The 18,071-nt window shown below is 29.1% G+C and overlaps 2 protein-coding genes across 6 annotated transcripts in view; one reads left to right on the top strand and one right to left on the bottom strand.

Moving 5' to 3' along the window:
* Membrin (golgi SNAP receptor complex member 2) overlaps window positions 1-4,393 on the bottom strand; it is a 9,420-nt gene extending 5,027 nt beyond the window's left edge. Inside the window, exons 1-2 of the mRNA XM_014432458.3 lie at window positions 4,015-4,393; window positions 1,469-1,574 (exon numbers count right to left, since the gene is read on the bottom strand). Coding sequence (XP_014287944.1) covers window positions 1,469-1,574; window positions 4,015-4,151 — 243 coding nt within the window. The 5' untranslated portion in view covers window positions 4,152-4,393. The remainder of the gene's footprint in view (window positions 1-1,468; window positions 1,575-4,014) is intronic.
* A 125-nt stretch (window positions 4,394-4,518) lies between these two features.
* LOC106688136 (protein O-mannosyl-transferase TMTC4) overlaps window positions 4,519-18,071 on the top strand; it is an 18,890-nt gene continuing 5,337 nt past the window's right edge. The window contains exons 1-10 of one of the 5 annotated variants that reach the window (XM_014432453.3): window positions 6,286-6,538; window positions 6,614-6,836; window positions 6,909-7,101; window positions 8,739-8,918; window positions 9,021-9,320; window positions 11,572-11,783; window positions 13,679-13,853; window positions 13,931-14,130; window positions 16,301-16,408; window positions 16,489-16,630. In XM_014432453.3, coding sequence (XP_014287939.1) covers window positions 6,517-6,538; window positions 6,614-6,836; window positions 6,909-7,101; window positions 8,739-8,918; window positions 9,021-9,320; window positions 11,572-11,783; window positions 13,679-13,853; window positions 13,931-14,130; window positions 16,301-16,408; window positions 16,489-16,630 — 1,755 coding nt within the window. In that variant the 5' untranslated portion in view covers window positions 6,286-6,516. Of the gene's footprint in view, window positions 4,659-5,228; window positions 5,303-5,819; window positions 5,973-6,285; window positions 6,539-6,613; window positions 6,837-6,908; window positions 7,102-8,738; window positions 8,919-9,020; window positions 9,321-11,571; window positions 11,784-13,678; window positions 13,854-13,930; window positions 14,131-16,300; window positions 16,409-16,488; window positions 16,631-18,071 lie in introns of those variants that run through there. The other 4 variants (XM_067046858.1, XM_067046857.1, XM_014432454.3 and 1 more) reach the window with 4 other exon arrangements.

Raw genomic sequence — 18,071 nt, 5'->3', positions numbered from 1 at the left:
AAACTATTTATTGTGAGCCAACGTTTCGCCCAACTTTGCAGGGATTTGTCAGTGCTAAAAAAGATACAAGCAACTAAAATTATGTAACAAACTCAGAGAATAGATAATATGAAATAAAAGTAATAAGGTATGGGTAAAAATGTTTTAGAGTTTTAAATTTTCATAAAGATGTGAAATTTTATATAAAAAAGAACAGAGTAAATTAAAAGAAATAAAAATAAAATGTACAGTGAAAATTATAAAAAAAACAAGAATCACAAAAAAGTATTAGACAATTAGTGAAAATGGAAATAATAACAAATAAAAACTAGATAAAAAAGAAATATAAAAATACAGTGCACACTAAAATACGTTAAATAAAGGAATAACTAAAGTCATAAAAATAACTGAATCCCTGAATGACTAGAGTAAATAAAAAAGTACTAAGTAAGTAAATAAATTGGTATCAAATTAGATAAAAAAAGAAATATAAAAATACAGTACACACTAAAAGACGGTAAATAACTAAAGCCATAAAAATAACTGAAGCCCTGAATGACTAGAGTAAATTAAAAAGTACTAAGTAAGTAAATAAAATTGTATTAAAGTAGATAAAAAAGAAATATAAAAATACAGCACAGACTAAAAGACGGAAAATAAATGAATAACTAAAGCCATAAAAATAACTGAATCCCTGAATGGCTAGAGTAAATAAAAAAGTACTAAGTAAGTAAATAAAGTGGTACTAAAGTAAATAAAAAAGAAATATAAAAATACAGTGCACACTAAAAGACGTTAAATAAGGGAATAACTAAAGTCATAAAAATAACTGAATCCTTGAATGACTAGAGTAAATGAAAAAGTACGAAGTAATTAAATAAAGTCGTACTAAAGTAGATAAAAAAGAAATATTAAAATATAGTACAGACTAAAAGACTGAAAATAAGGGAATAACTAAAGCCATAAAAATAACTGAAGCCCTGAATGACTAGAGTAAATAAAAAAGTACTAAGTAAGTAAATAAAGAGGTACTAAAGTAGATAAAAAAGAAAGATAAAAATACAGTACACACTAAAAGATGGTAAATAAGGGAATAACTAAAGCCATAAGAACTGAAGAATAACTGAATCCCTGAATGAGTAGAGTAAATGAATAAGTACTAAGTAAATAAAATGGTATTAAAGTAGATAAAAAAGAAATATAAAAATACAGTACACACTAAAAGACGGAAAATAGAGGAATAACTAAAGCCATAAAAATAACTAAAACCCTGGAAATAACTGAAGCCCTGTAAAGTGGGGCAAAGTATTGTCTCAGAATAAATAGTTTAGCTACTGTTTGATTCTTTTGACTGCAACCGCACGTGTGTAATACATAAAAGGAAGACAGTCCTCCTTTTAGATATTACACAAGGTCAATTAATCATATTCCAATAAAAATATAACAAATGAACAATGAAGCATTTTTAAAACTAAAACAATTGTTTTACCTGTAAATGCCTAGTGTCATATTTCAGCTGATCAATGCTAAGCTTAGCATTTTGCCTCTTACTGAAAGGCTCCTTATGCACCAAGATATCTAACTTTTCACAATTACTAAAAAAATAAGAAAATATCAACATGAGTAAAAAATAAATTCATGACTAGTAAAAACCTAATTCTGCTAATAACAAAATATTTAATTGTCATAATTAAGAAATTAAGCAACCTTAGGCCACATCCTCTTGGAGCAAGATAAGTCTTTTGTATCTGTTTTGTAGGGAGGCAGTCAAGAGAATCAACAATGACCGCCAACACCTGTGGTGTTGATAGTCACCATCAATGATGCTATTCTTTTCAGCCAGATTAAATGTCATGAACAAGATGATGCATTAAAAAAAGTTTTCAGTAACTGTTCTGTGGAATGTCACATCAGTCCAAAAGCTTATAAGAATATTGCAAGCCCTCGATAAATGCTTGATGAATTTGAAGTTACGTGATGGATCAAATGTGTAAAGGAAAAATTATCAAAGGCAAGAACAATGTAAAAATCTCATAAAGAAAGGTCAAAAAGGTGAAGCAGATGAAGTCCGGGTTGATAAGATTGTAAACTAAACACTCGAATATTTTCCAGCAGTTCTTGGGAACTTGATATCTGTGGCATTTAGTATGCGTATCACATATATTTTAACTGTCATAATGATGAAGGAAGGCTACCATTGACATAGAAATTAGTTTTTCCAGTTCTTGAAAGGCTATTAGAGTTGGACATAAACATTTTATTTACCCAAAACAGTAGAGTTTATCTAAAACAAAATTGTACCTAAATATCATGAGAGATATCATAGTATGCAATATTCCCACATAACTCCATGTTTAGCAAATAATAATAAATCAGGATTTGTCAAACACAAATACCAGCACTTCAGAATTACTGTAATAAAAAACTTTGTTGTAATTTATTGTTGAAACTACTAAGTGTTTAACTTGATACTCTTTACCCTGATATAAATCTATCAATTTCACATAGAAACTTATAGGAACACAAATTTTAACAATTAAGACTTAAATCTTTCATGAGCAGGGACAGTAAATCTCCCACCTGAAGACCAGACTAAAGTTTCAATTCAAAACAGTTAAAAAAATTCAGCATTGTACATAGGTGGGTTAAATAAGACTACTACTCATTAAACAGTTAACACACTCTGAAGTGCTAGTATGATGTTTATACGATTTATTGATTGTTTATCAACTCTGACCATGTCAGATAGGTATAAGGGATTCATACTAATAATTATTTGTCACAGGTTTCAATGTTCTGATCTTATGTTTTTAAAGGTTATATAATACAATCCCATATAAATAAATAAGTACAGTAATAAATGCATTATATGGAATGTAAGATTTGATTAAAAAAAGGAGACAGATAATGTAATTTGGTGTGACAGACCCAAATAATATTATGATCCTATCAAACTAGGTACAGACGGACACCCCTGAAATGTTTTAACTCTATTGTAAATAATTAAAATATGATTGTGCATCTTGGATTAATTGATAATGAGCTCTTTAAAACGTTTAAACATATTCAGTTTCTGAATTCAAAATCAATAAATATATAAAATAATAAACATATGAATTCCATTCAAAACAGAAATCATACAAACATAAATGGATCAAATTTGCATCAATTGTGCAAGCATACTCAACAAAATACTTTATATAAACTATATAAATCTACTACTACATTATAATGTGTAATCTAATTCAAGAGTTTTCCATTCTTTTAATAAGAAAAAAATACAGAATCAAATCTACACGTTTGTAAGTACTAAAGGACATAAATTAGACATAACACCCACCAATAAATGTTAAAATAACTGGAATAAATAAAATCATTGTAACAGAAAATTAGAAAACATCACTTTGCAAAATTATACATGAATCTAATTAAGTAAATTTATTGTAACTGAAAACAAATAACAATAAATGAGGTGGTTAGTTGTAAAACATGGTCACTGAAATGTTTTATGAATTCATGTTTTTGGCATTGCTAGCTTTTCAAAGGTCTATTTAATAATTCTGGAAAGAATGTTTACGAAATCTGTTTCTTATAAGAACAATGTTGATATTAAGTCATAGTAAACAACTTATGGTTGAACGTAAAATGACATAATAAACAAAAATGTTAGCATAGTAAAAGTTTAAATAAATCAATTGGTATCTATGTTAAGCCTCAACACTATTATATCACCAACAGTCCAACGTTTCAGCCAATTTGGCCATCCTCAAGGGTAATCTGACAATAAAAATGGGATTGTTATGACGGGATATTAAAGAGTGTTGAGACTTAACATCGATACCAATTGATTTATTTAAACAATAAATACCAGTCTCAAGAAATAGAAAAGATTATATTTATACCATGTTTTTTATTGAAATCAAAACAATAGAAGATTGTAAAATATTTAACATCTGGTAGAATTTAAAGAAATAAAATTATAAGCATGTTAAAATAATATTAGGCAGTACATAATATCCAATTTAAAAGTGATACCTGATAATAGTATCTATTCTGGCCTGAATTTCTGCTTCAACAGAATCTGTGTTTGTACCTTTCTGTTTTTCTAAATTTTGAAAGCATTCTTCTGTTTCATGAACCAATGAACTGGTTTGCCGGTATAAAGCCTCCATAAGGAATTAAATGATTTCGTCAAAAAGTCAGAGAAATTAACCAATATCAGATATACCTCACAGATAACATACGGCACAAGTCATATTAATCAAACCTGCAGGCATTAAACAGAAAATAGGAGAGACCGAATTATTATTTTTAAAATGTCATGTCATGTAGAAGTTGATAAAGATAATCCAACAAGTGACTACATTCAAACTAAACTTATCATTACGTGTCAAAACAGAAATGTCACTGCTAACTAAATACAGATTACGTAGAAATAATAGTTGTGCCTAAATAAATGATAAAACCAATTAGAACTTTCCATACATCAGGGAATTGGGCATTTAAAAACTGGTATAAACCAGAACCTACAATAATATACACACTCAATATGATAGAGGCATGAAAACTTCTATTTTTACCTGATTATAAATTTTACCTCTTTGTTAAACAGTTGATCCAGAAGCAGTACTTCCTTACGAAGTACTCTACTGAAGACTCGGTGTTTTTTATGGTTCAGGGTAATTATATTTTAATTTGATTTAATACATTATAATAACTTATAAGCAGGGATGCCCACAAGCCCCAAGAGTTGTCGAACCTGATAGTGGGATATGTGTGCCATAGAGGGCTCATTGCGATTTAGTATTTCTTTTAAACCGTTAAATAACCATTTTTGGATAATTTTGAACATTAATAGTTTCAATTTTAGAAATAATTTAAGAAGCTGTAATAGATATTACATTGGAATTATATCAACTATTTTATAATAGAATGAATCAAAAACCTATGTAATGCATAAACTCAATATATTCCCTTGAGTTTACTTACCTTTTCAAATTACCTCTCAAAAAGTTATACAAATATTTTTAAAAGAAGATTAGCATTTTACAAACTGTATAGAAAAATAGTTTTTTTTTTTTATGTCCTGTTTCATAAGGATGTACAAATTAATACTATTAGTTTTGTAGTTTGTATTTGTCACAATTATACTGACTTGTACAATGCATACTTGTTCTTTTTAACTCCTTTAATATCGGTAATATTCGCCTCAATTGTTTAACAAAAAGCATTAGTCCTTTTATTTTATAGGCACTGGTGCAAGTTGTAAGGTTGATAAGGTGACGCCTCAACTTCCTCAGCTACAATGGTCTCTTCTTCGCTGGTACTGTATCCAAATTTCTTAGTAACACTTAAGACTCTGTTCATTTTATAAAAAGGATAAGTATTTGTATAGTAAGCTTTCATTAAACATTCTAACATATACTTTGTTTGTATAATTTCACAATTTAATTATTCCTCCTAGGAGCCAAGGCATAAACAAAAAAAAGAAACATGTTTGTTTGTTGAACCAAAAGATTGGTTGTTTTTTAATTTATTTTTTTAAAAACTGATCTAGTGCAATGACTATTGTGTCTTTGGTTTGATTTTATATTGCTATATAATGATGAATTCGTTTTTACGAATCAAACATGGGTAGCGGATCATTGGAGAGTGGAGGTCTGAGAGAGTGAAATGGGGAGAATGAAATTGTCAATTAAACGGAATAAAATTGTAAAATAGCAAAAACAAATTAAAATATATTGTATTTAGAGTATATACGGGTATTAATTGTAAAAGGAAAAAGAAAAAAAAATTGTTATATCATGTAACTAACCATATGTAGTGTATGTATGTCCGATCATAGATTGATTGGTATGGTGTGTATTATAGCAACCCAATTTATTTGGGCAGCATGGCTAAATAAAGCATTTTTTTCTGCGGAAATCGAGAGACAATCCCATGCCGATGTCAACTCCATGAAAAGTTGGAATGGACGGACGGCTTTTACTACTGTATGTACTTTTGAAATAATTAAAAAAACCTAGGATTATTGGATTATGATTGATATGTTACTGCTCTGTGGAATCTATTGCTTGCGGCACTTGAACTGATGATCTCAAAAGTTATGAAAGCGTGAATTATGGAACTATAGATTTATTATGAAATCATTTTGAAGTGTTTTATAATAATTCTGCGATGTGTATAATGGCAGAATAATCAACGCATAATATAAACGATATATACTTTTTAAATTGTATATTCATTCCATCTTTAAATCCCTTCAACTGGTTTTCTGTTAGACTGTACCTCTTTGACGTTGTTTTCAAACCTTCCTCAAAAATGACCGTTTTTGCAGAGGAAGGTGTTTGTTTATAAATCTCAATGTATTTAATATATATTATTTTATAGTATCATGTCTGTGATGGACAGTAAGCTAAAACAGTGACCATAAATCCCACTATTCCTTTTTATTTAAGGATTTAATCATTAAATTATTTATTACCGTAGATGTTTTTTTTCTGACATGCCCCAAAAAATTGGGCACTTTAAGACAGAATGTCTCTCACTAACCAATCTGGTAATTGCTAATCAGCTAATAAAGTTTCTTTAACTGCCGTTGGTGATTCCTTCCTAATGCTTTTTTTTTTCCTAGATGCATTTGTTGCATTGGTGCTTGGTATTCTGGGCTTCCTATCTTTCTATTCTTCCATTGATGGTGACTTTGTTTTTGATGACACAGAAGCCATTATTAACAATAAAGATTTAGATCTTGATACTCCCGTTGAAGAAGTGTTCTATCACGATTTCTGGGGTACATATGTAACTCATAATGCCAGCCATAAATCATATCGTCCATTGACAGTATTATCATTTAGGTGATTTTCTGTTTAGGTGTGATATTAGTTATTTGATGCCAACAACCATATATAATTATTTATGTTTTGCAGATTTCATGTTTGGTGGAACAAGGGAAAGTTGGATCCATTTCATTTTCATCTTTTGAACTTGCTATTACATGGTGTAGCAACTTCATTATCATATCCAGTTTTTGGGAAGCTTTTTAATATTAAAAAATTATGGCTATCGAAAGCCTTTGTTGCAGCATTGTTGTTTGCTATGCATCCCGTTCATACTGAAACTGTAGGTTTTACTTCCTCAACTGACTCTTGATATTAATTCATGTTATACTATTCATTATGTGAAAACACCACTTTTTAGAATATATTGATCTCTAGACTTTAATTCCCAAAATGGCATATTGATGAGGTAAATTTTTAACTTCTTGTTATTCAATTAAATTTAGTATGTTTTAGAGGCCTTTTTGAATGATTTAACGAAAAGAAAAAAAAAAATTGAAATTATTACTAATTGTCTTGAGATATTGATTTAAAAGGAGGTATTTTTTTAACCACTTAAAGTAAGATACCTTCAGATTTTTTAAAAGTGATGGATGTTTGACTTTGATGTTTATAATAAACAATGATTAGTCAGGGATCATTTAGGTAAAAATATAATTAAAGAACAAAATAAGTAAGTTGTTATTTTTCTTTATTATATTAGCCTATGTTTAGTTCAGACTATAAAGAAGGACTTCAAGTCGCTATTAGCTAGATTATAATAAAATAAATTGGTTTTTTTGTTATATATTTTCACCTGACTGATCCCCAATAATATATTTTAATATCTTTCCATTACTTTACCAGTAAATATTTTAATGCAAGGAAACAGACTAAGCCTACAACTTTTTGATACATACATGGATTGAATAATATTAGGAGCTAAAATAAGAAACCCGAAACTAAAAGCAGGATATAGGAAAATGCATCTGTGTATATCCACAATTTAGTATATGTCATTGACATTCTCATAATTGTAGAAAGCAAAGGAGCCTTACATGAAAAGCCAAAAGCATGGATGAAGCTCAGAGAGGAAAAGAATGACTATCAACCTGACCAAACCTAAGTACACAGTGATGTTTAAAAGTGGTTCTAGGGAACAAGGAACTGTAAATTGTAAAGGCTTGAATCTGGAACAGGTTTATGTGTACCAATATCTTGGAGTCAAAATTACTAATGATGGAAGGTTAGATTCCGATATACCACCAACTCTGTAACATACTAATTGATAAAAGGAAAGTGGAGTATAAAACAAGTCTTTATACTTACGTAGCAGAAAGTTGGCCGGTTATTAAAAAATTCGAAAGGTATATACAAGCTACAGAAATGAAATTCCTGAGGAAAGCTCTAGGTAAAACTATATTTGAACGATTGAGAAATAGAAGAATAATAAAAGCGACAGGACAGGTATGTAAAAATATACATAAAAAAGAATTAACTTGGTTTGGCCATGTGCTAAGAATGCTGATCAATTGATTCCCAAAACTTATGTGGAAAACAAAGACTGAGGGAGAATGACCACGTGGATGAACGAGGAATTAGTGGTAAGACTTTATATCGAATCTGGGAAGGAACAGAGGTTTCACCTAAGGTGAAGTCAAGAAGTTGGCAACGGATAGAGAAGGTTTTAAGAAATTTATCAAGGTTGTCCTGACACTGTAAGGTATTGGGGTTGGTTAAAGAAGAAAAAGATTATGTCACAACTGAAATAATTTATTCTAGATTTATTTATAAATTTCTCCTCACTATTAAGATTTATTTCATAAGACTTTATTATGATTTTGAGGGAGGGAAGTTTTTAATGAAATACTTTGTGACTAGTTATATTTAGATAATTTTTTAACCGATTTTGAATTTGTTCTTATTTTTTATTTGTTCTAGGTGGCTGGAATTGTTGGACGAGCTGACTTATTGTGTACAATATTCTCTTTTCTGTCCTTCTTGGTTTATAGTAGCTCATTAAAAAGTGACAGTACTGTAAAAACCATTGCCATTACAACTTCTTCTGGAGCTTTAGCGGGTGTTGGAATGTTGTGTAAAGAACAAGGAATTACTATAATTGTATGATAGAATTATATATTATATAACTGTATAAAATAATATTTTCAATCTGTTTTTATCTTAATATTTTTGTTCTATTACCTTTTCTTTTAAAAATTTCAGGGTGTATGCTGTATTTATGACCTTTTAATGGTTGCTAGATTCCATCCGTTTGAGTTTCTGAACAATCTGGATTTGATTAAGTTCAATCTTTATTCTTCAAAGATTTTACCATACAATAAGATATTAACGTCTGTTGCAACTTTTTTCAAAAAACATCAACTGATTTTAGCAAGGCACATTATGTTGTTTTTCACTGGAAGTTTTCTACTTTACTTTAGATGTTGGATTATGAATTTCACTCAACCTATTTTTCGGGAAATTGATAATCCTCATTCATTTGCTGACAGTTTCATAGAAAGGGTAATTTCCAAAAATATTTTTGTTATATTACAATGTATTGTATATTATTTTTTAAGATAAACATATTTTATTCATAAAATGTATATCAAAGAAAAATTTTAATGTATGAATAAAGTAAATTAATTACTTTACAAATATAGTGTGTAAGGTTTACTATGTGTACTGCATGCATTTTGTGAATATAATTTTATACATTAGAATACATAAGTACATAATGTCAAACTTTTATATTCAAAATAATTTTGGTGTTGAGAGACTTTCTGTCATTGTTTTCATGTTTTGTTGTTTCTGGAGTACACCTCAATTCCAAGATAGACGATATCTCCTTCTTTCTCAAAGGTGTGCTGACCAGTATGAACCTGTCTGTCACCACAATCTCCATCTATAGGGTTCCTGTGCATGTATTTTGTTTAATTTATAGTCCTATTCTTTCAATTTCACTTTATAGGTTGAGAAAGGTGTCTCTCATCACTCTAGAAGTCCTCCCTATCAGATCGCTGTTGTCAGCAAAGGCTAGGATAATATCTGTCCTGTTGATTATTGCCTTACCCGCCTGTTATCTGGCTCTCCTCTTTGAATACTCTTGACTGAAGTTAAATAGAAGGCATGCCAAACAGTTCCTCTACATGAATTCCTCAAACTTGTACCCTACACTTCACTTCCTTCATTCCCATGGGGACTAGGCATACTAGTTTTAATGGGATCTGTAAATCTATCATTCCATTATTGATTTCCTCTTTTAAGACACTTTTTCCAAATTCTCATACCCTCTGTTTTATTTTTTTTATGTGAATGTGGACTGGGTCAAGAAAGTATCTGTCCACCCAAAACTTGCATTATGTTATTAATCATAAATAATTACATAATATTTATTTACTTAACTATCGAACATAAGATACAGCTTTGTTCAAAATATTCATTCAGATAAATCTCTTAGGTCATAAAATTGGTCCAATTGTTTTGTGAAGTTTCAAATTAATCTTTTGAGTTGTGAAGGTTTCAGTTATAAAATAAAACTTTGATTTCTTATATTTTGTCGTGTAATATGTTTTAAAAAGATAGTAGAAGACTTCCTGAATTAAAAATAACCTTTGATCAATCTGACTAATATCTGTTTATTATGAGGTGAAAAAAAGAAAAGAGTTATTGCAGAAAGCCAAGATAAATAGCATTATTTTTTTTAATTGAGTGGAATAACATAATATGTGTAAAAATTCTAAGGCTGTGCATATCTATGTCATAAATTGTGGTTACACTGATAAAACTACCAGAAGGAAGGAAACCTATCTGAAGTTAATAGAAACTAATGATTCTATTTCAAAGGTTAGCATTTTTTTCAGGCTTCATTTTCAAGGAAATCTATTCTAATAAATTTAAGTTTAATATTTGAATTTTGATCATCAAATTTCAATCTATTCCAACCCAAAAACTCACCTTCTAGCTAAGACTTTGGTCAGATAATATAACGCTTGAGGTTATGCAATAGTATGGGGTAAATGGCAGCTGATGGAGTTGGGAAATTGAAACCAGGTTGTATTTTTACTTTGGAAATATATGTAAATTTACTTTGAGATAATTTTAAATCAATTGCGCAGCTAATAGAAAAACAGAATAATTTTAAATCCAACCAAGATAATGATCTAAAGTAGGCTTTAAAAAAATATGCTTAATGATGTTTCAGAAATATTGAAAATTCCATTTTATTCATTTGCAATTGAATCCAAGGAAAATTTAGTTCAATCTGAAGAATAATACGAGAAAATATACAAGCATTTCAAACATTTGTAAGCAATTTTATTCCCAGTATTCAGACGAGTCTCTTCGAAAACTGTATGGGAATTGTTGAATCCATGGTTCATAAACTATCAAAGCAAACCAAATTTTAGTAGATTCTGGTTTACAATTATTAACTATTCAATAAAAAATTACCTTTTTTTTAAATATGGAATCTGAGCAAAAAATAAACATTTAACAAACATTCCTCCATAGTGATGTATTTAATTTATAATGTGGTCAAAGTTGATCATAGAATGAATTCTGTGGAATGGATTTTGTGGATGGATTTTAAATCAGTTTCTCATAATTTATTTTTATTATATATGTTGATGCTTGTTTAAAAGAATCACATTGATATTTTATTTTATTTTCAGCTTCCGTTCACTTTGTAATTGTATTTATGAGTTATGATTCTATTTATTGATTTATGTTATTACCTGAATCATTAGGTACATTATCTTCTCTAATGTTCCAGGTTCTCAATTATAATTACCTCTATGCATTAAATGCTTGGCTTTTGATCTGTCCCGAGTGGTTGTGTTTTGACTGGTCCATGGGCTGTGTTCCATTAATTACTATTAATTCTGGATTCAGTGATGTTCGCCTGTTAACTATTATTTTCTTTTGGACAGTATTTGGATCGTTGATAGCAACTAATGTTACTTTTCCATTTACAGCTAGAAAAAGGTGATGTATGTTATTAAAATCATTTAATTTTATGCAAATATAAAAAGGAAGAATGGCCAAAATCAAACCTTCCCGTTTGAATCAGAATAGGTTCGATTAGATATCATTGAAAAAATAGTACTAAAATTCAATATTATCTATTTTATTCTTTGTATATCTGTGTATCATACATTCTAACAATAAAACAAATTTAACCCCTTGAGTGCTGAACAATGATTTATCGGTTCACATAGTTCTACTATCCTCTCAGTCATCACTAAAAGGGTTTATGTCATGATATTTTATCATTTAATTTAATTCATAAGTTATAAACAGAGAAATAAGTTAAATATGGAATTCTGACAAGTGTTAAGCTATAAGTTGCTTAGTTAGAACCAAATATTACTAATCTTGGTCTGAATTATGCAGTTTATTCATCATGATATTCTTGAATGATTAATACTCCTGATATTACTATCACAACATAACTCACACAAGTTACAAAAATTCAAAATATAGTGTAGCCACTGTATTCATTAGATCTGGCAACAACTGATTTCAGTGTTCATTGATGTGACCTTGAAGTTAAACAAAACATACCTACTAATATTTTATAATCCTAATACTATGTAAAATTCTTACCTGACTTTATTTCTTTTCAAATGCTAACTTTTATTGTTGAGCTAATTAATTTTGTGGAATTTAGAGAGGGTTTTATAAAGAAAGACGAGAGTGTGTTCACACCAATAGACGCCACGACAGACTGTTCTAGACCCAAGGGACGCCAAGCTATCCCATGCCAGAGCAGTGTCACCATCTACTGTTTTATTTTACAAACAAAATAATAAAACCTATTTTCTACAACAATTAATAACCATATTATTGAATCTTGGAAGCAATAAATTGAAACCAATTGAAAACATTTTAACATAGATTTTTTTTCATAAGAAATAGAATTTTAATCCTTTAATTCAATGGTTCCCAAATCATAGAAGTCTGTGGCCCACCCCCTCTCCTGACTTGGGTCAAAGGGTGAGCCCCCTGCAAAATATTTTATGATTAAGTTGCTTCAAAGTGCATTCTGAGGCATATTTTAATAAGTTAATTAGCAGTTAAAACCTTTCAGCTCTTTTAGGGTTAACATCCAGTAAAGTAATAATAAGGCAGTTTTAACAATTCCTCACAAAATATGTGCAGCTGAACACAACCCATGGCTTGGGAATCACTGCTTTAATTGCTCTGGTCACAAATGTGCAGGCTGTGATGTCCGTTCCCCCATAGCTCTTGCACCCTATTTGTGGGCTGTGATGTGCTTGCCCCTACTACTCATGATTGAGGATATGTTCTTAAAATCAATCCTGTGAAAAAAGACATCTATCAGCTGTACTGCTTGTTGTTATTAATAGCTCTTATTTCTGAAATTTCTCGTTTGATGATTTGGGTTAACCTTTTTGTATTTAATCTTGTATTTCTCCAGTCAGAGGACTTTCTTCCTGAGCTATACCTTTCTCAAATTTTCGCTTAGTTTACATTGGTCAGTTTGTTTTGCAAAATTTATTTTTATTCGTATATATTAAAAAGAAAGTTTTTGAGTCCAAATCAAAGAGAAGAAATGAAAACTATTACTAAAAAAATAAATAAATATATATGTTTATACATATTTATATATGTACAAATCATATTTATACAAATACAAATCATCAACCACTTTCTCACCCCATACCTGGGGTCCGTATTTAAAGGGTAAACCTATAAGAATCTTCATTATTTTTTCATCATCCTTTCATAGTTTTCGGAATTTTTTCTTTCTTTGATATGAAATAGAATTAAAATCTATTACTATGCCCTTTATAGAGCTTGCATACTTCACATTTATTTATTAGTTTTTTTAATTTAACTTGTTTTTTCTTTTTCAGAGAAGTTCTGTTAGCACTCTGCTGTATCATTATACCTTTTTCCATAGCTTCTAATATCGCATTCAGAGTTGGATTTGTTATTGCTGAAAGAATACTTTATTTACCTTCTGTTGGTTATTGCATGCTTATTGCAATTGGAATTGAGCAATTGAAGACATACTTTAAAAATAGTACTGTTGGTACTTTTTACATTAAAATATACTTTAATGTACTATTTAGTTTGCTATTTTAATATTGTTTACACTTTTGCAGTTAGTCAGTGTGTTGCTGATGTTTTTACTCATTACCAATACATTCCGATGTCACCAAAGAGCAGCTGAATGGAGGAATGAAAAGGATTTGTTCACATCTGGTCTTAGAGTTTGCCCTTTGAATGCAAAGGTTCACTATAATTTTGCAAAACATTCCAACGACCCCACTATTGCAATAAAACATTACAGAAGAGCGATTTTGTATGTATAATGGTTTTATTTATACTACACCTAAGTACAGTTTGAATAATGTATTTGATAAAGAAAACAAAGAAATATTTCAGGAAATAATTTTATCCACATTCAATTGAATAACTATGTGAATTAATTTCTTGAAATAATGATTTAAATATTTTTTGAATTAGAGTGATGTATTTCTGAAATAGTTACTATTTCATTAGTCCCTAAATATCTTTTAAAATCCATGAATAGGAGAAATATATAATATTAATTACCCTTATAACAGGAGTGAATGAAACTTTGACATTTTTATGTTATGTAAATTATAAATAGTATCTACTTTCCTATTTTTTTAATTATTATTATTGGCGTGATAGACCGTGGAGGTCCAAGGCCGCATGAGTTGTACTTAGGAAATACATTGCGCGTTTCATGACGTGGTTTTCATAGGGTGGGTTAGTCAGTCCCACGCCTACTTTTGTGAGTGCCACCCATTGACTAACGGACCTCACAAATGCCCAGGGAGGCTTTGAGTGAGTATTGTATAATTTATGCTTGAAAAAATCCCAGATTGGGCCAGGGACTTAAACTCGCAAGCTTTGGGTTTGTAGACAGGCGCATTACCACGCTGCTACCGTCATCCTCCTTATTTTTTAATACTAAAATTAAAGGTACGGGAAAATTACTAAATTCATTTCTTCAATTATTTTATTATGAAGTATTGTAAACTAAATAAGTGTTATTTATGTAAACATTATTTGGACTTCAAATTATACAGGAGATTCCAGTTTAAATTGAATCTTGAACAAGTGAAACCACGCATGATACAAATCAGTGTCAAAAATAACAAAACTGTTTTTTTATTGAACTCAGACTGTCTGGTACCTGATTCATTTTTGTTTTTATTAAGTAAGCTCATTTGTGACTTCCGAATTTTTTTTTATTATATGTATTAATAAAAAAAAAAATAACCTGAATTACCTGCCCTCAGATAACTAGCTTAACTTTATCTCTGTTGGCAGACTAAAATTAATTAAATGAACTTCTTGTTGTCAATATTGTATATTAAAAAAATAAAATCAAATCTATGTCATAAAGATTCAAGTAAAACGATAAAATAAATTATTTATAAAATAATTTGTTTAGATCATTCGTTGATTTATTTCTCAACTGTTATTTAAAATAAATTTTGTCCAGCTCTATTGTATTCACACTTTATTTAGCAGATTACTTTTAAAAACAAACAGTTATACCCTCTTTTAATTTCATATCGTATCTATGACATATGTATAGATATTTATGATAAAAAGACATATTTACTTCTTCATAATCTTAATTTGTTTCTTAGATTGGGCTGTTACTTCTTTATTTAAGTATTTACTCAGTTATCTTTAAGAATGGAACCATTTGTAGGCTGTTTTAAAGTTGTTCAAAAATCAATCACCTATGAAACTGGTTGAAAATATCATAAGTACTTATAATAAGGTATTGATTGTTAACCGTAGATATATATATATGAGGAGAGGACGGTTGGGGTTGCAGTCACCAAAGATACACAAATTACCAAAACTTATTTATTCATGCTGACGTTTCGACCTGAATTTCAAGTCTTCATCAGGGCTGAAAAACAAAGCAACATAACTTTAATTCGGTGAAACATTAAAAAAATAAATTGAAATAATAACTAACAAATTTGGAAATATACAATTTATTTTTACATTCATTCTAGTGAAATATCAACACAAATAAATAAGTTTTGCTTATTAGTGTATCTTTGCTGACCACACCCTTCTCGTAAGTACTTATGATGAGGTTTTAATTTTCCTTTGGACTACATACTGCTGATTGATTGTGATTTTAAAATAATCTGTAGACTCATTCCCTTAGAGCTCACTTGAATGAATTAGTTGTTCTTTCTTTATGAATTCATTGTCAATTCTTTTAATAAAGTCTATCATCATATTTTTCTTAACTTGCATTACATAAAAACCTTAAACTATGGTTTCTATGTAATTTTAACATGTGTACTGGAACTTTCTAAATGTTTGCCGGACAATTAATCTCATATATTTACTCTTAGGGGTTATTAGTCCCAGAATAAAATTTATTCATTCATATTTTTCTTTATCAATAGTTGATTGTCAATATTTTTATATTATGTTTTTGTTAAAATAAAAATATTTTGATTTAGACTATATCCAGATTACGAACAAGCCATGAATAATCTAGCAAATGTGCTTAGAGAAAATGGAAATGTTACTGAATCTGAAAATTTGCTACGTAAAGCTATTTTGATAAGGTGAATAACTAGATGTAGTGTTTTAATAATTGTTTAATGTTAGGTATATAAAGTATTTCAACTGTGGATTAATTTTTTAGACCAGATTTTGCTGCAGCTTGGATGAATTTGGGCATTGTTCTAGCCAATACAAATAGATATGATGAAGCACTCGAATGTTACAACTATGCCTTGACATACAGAAAAAATTATCCTGATTGCTATTATAATTTAGGAAATCTCGTAAGTTGTCTTTTTTTCTTTACTCATAGCATTTACGTACATTTTAGGCAGAGAAATGTAGATGTAGGTGCTGAACAAACTTGTTTTTTTTTAGCTTAGTAAATTAGTTTTTTACAAAGAACATTATTAGGTTTTGTCGAATAATAACCATACTATAATAAGTAATTCTTGAAGTTCTTAATTCCAATCAATCGTCAAAAACAAATACAGTATTGCCCATTATTCCTAAAATAAGTAAGGGCAAGGGCAAACTAAAATTTTAAAAGTTTGAATTTGGCTATTTCATTTTGAAGATGAATATTTGAAACTTTGTCTGTGAATGTCATTCTATTCTTTTCTTTAGAATTATTTCATAATTTTAATATTTCATTAGAAAAACTTTTAAAATGATTAGTTGGTTTTTTTTATAATAAAAATAAGTCCTAAAGTAGATGCAAGTATGCACATACCATAAAGTAAGAGCATCAATGACTTCTATTATTCTTGTGTTTAAATTGAACTACTCTTTGGACGAGAACATAAAACCTTTTCCCCTTATATATCAGAACAGAAATAATCTTTTAAATTATTATAATTATCAAGTCAAAATTTCACTTATTGAGTTATGCATTTTTTCCCCTGCGAAGTCAAGGGAGTAAAAGTAGAATATAATTTTCTATTAGGGTAGCAAAATTCAAACTTCCATTTCCTTTTCCTAGATTATATATTTTCTTCATATATTATTTCTTGACTTTTCAAGGCTTTTTTCCCTAATTTTCAATATATTAGCTCAACTCTTCTATTATATACTTGTTCTATCCATATAAATACATACAAATATATATATATATATATATATATATATTTATACAACACACACACAAATGGTGCTAGTGGCTAGCATCTAGATTTAACCTACTTCATTGTACTGTTAAAACATATATTAAAAGGTAAGCTTTGAATAGTTGACAGAAAAAGCCCCAAAACATCAACAAATGATGTCTGAAAACCAACACAATATGTGTAAAAGAAATAAAAGTCTGAATGTTACCACTCTGATTAAAATTTAATATAGCAAAACCTTCCTACAAAATTTGAAAAAAAAATTTCATGGATACAATGGTTAAATGAATAAATAATAAAACTGAAATTTTGAATCAATAGCTTCAATAAACTAGAGGAAATTTTTTAAACTATTATTTTAATCAAAATGTACTTATTTGCATAAGGAAAAACATCACAGTGAGACTATCAAATGGGGAGGGATTTATGGTTATAAAAGGGAGTGTGGGCCCTTTGTTCACATCCACTCTTATTTCAACATTGAAAGTCTAAGAGGTAAATGCAGACCTAAGCTTAAATCTTAATTTTTTAAATATATATGTATATATAGTTGACCGTAAAAATTGATATATAGGAAGATGGTCAGGGTTGCGGTCACAAGTGAAACGAAAATAGTTTA

Source organism: Halyomorpha halys, unplaced genomic scaffold (assembly GCF_000696795.3).
Source record: "Halyomorpha halys isolate HHAL.00 unplaced genomic scaffold, Hhal_1.1 Scaffold1061.1, whole genome shotgun sequence".
NCBI classification, from domain to species: Eukaryota; Metazoa; Arthropoda; class Insecta; order Hemiptera; family Pentatomidae; genus Halyomorpha; species Halyomorpha halys.
The sequence above is the reverse complement of the archived record's forward strand: the minus strand, read 5'-3'. Positions and strand labels throughout refer to the sequence as shown.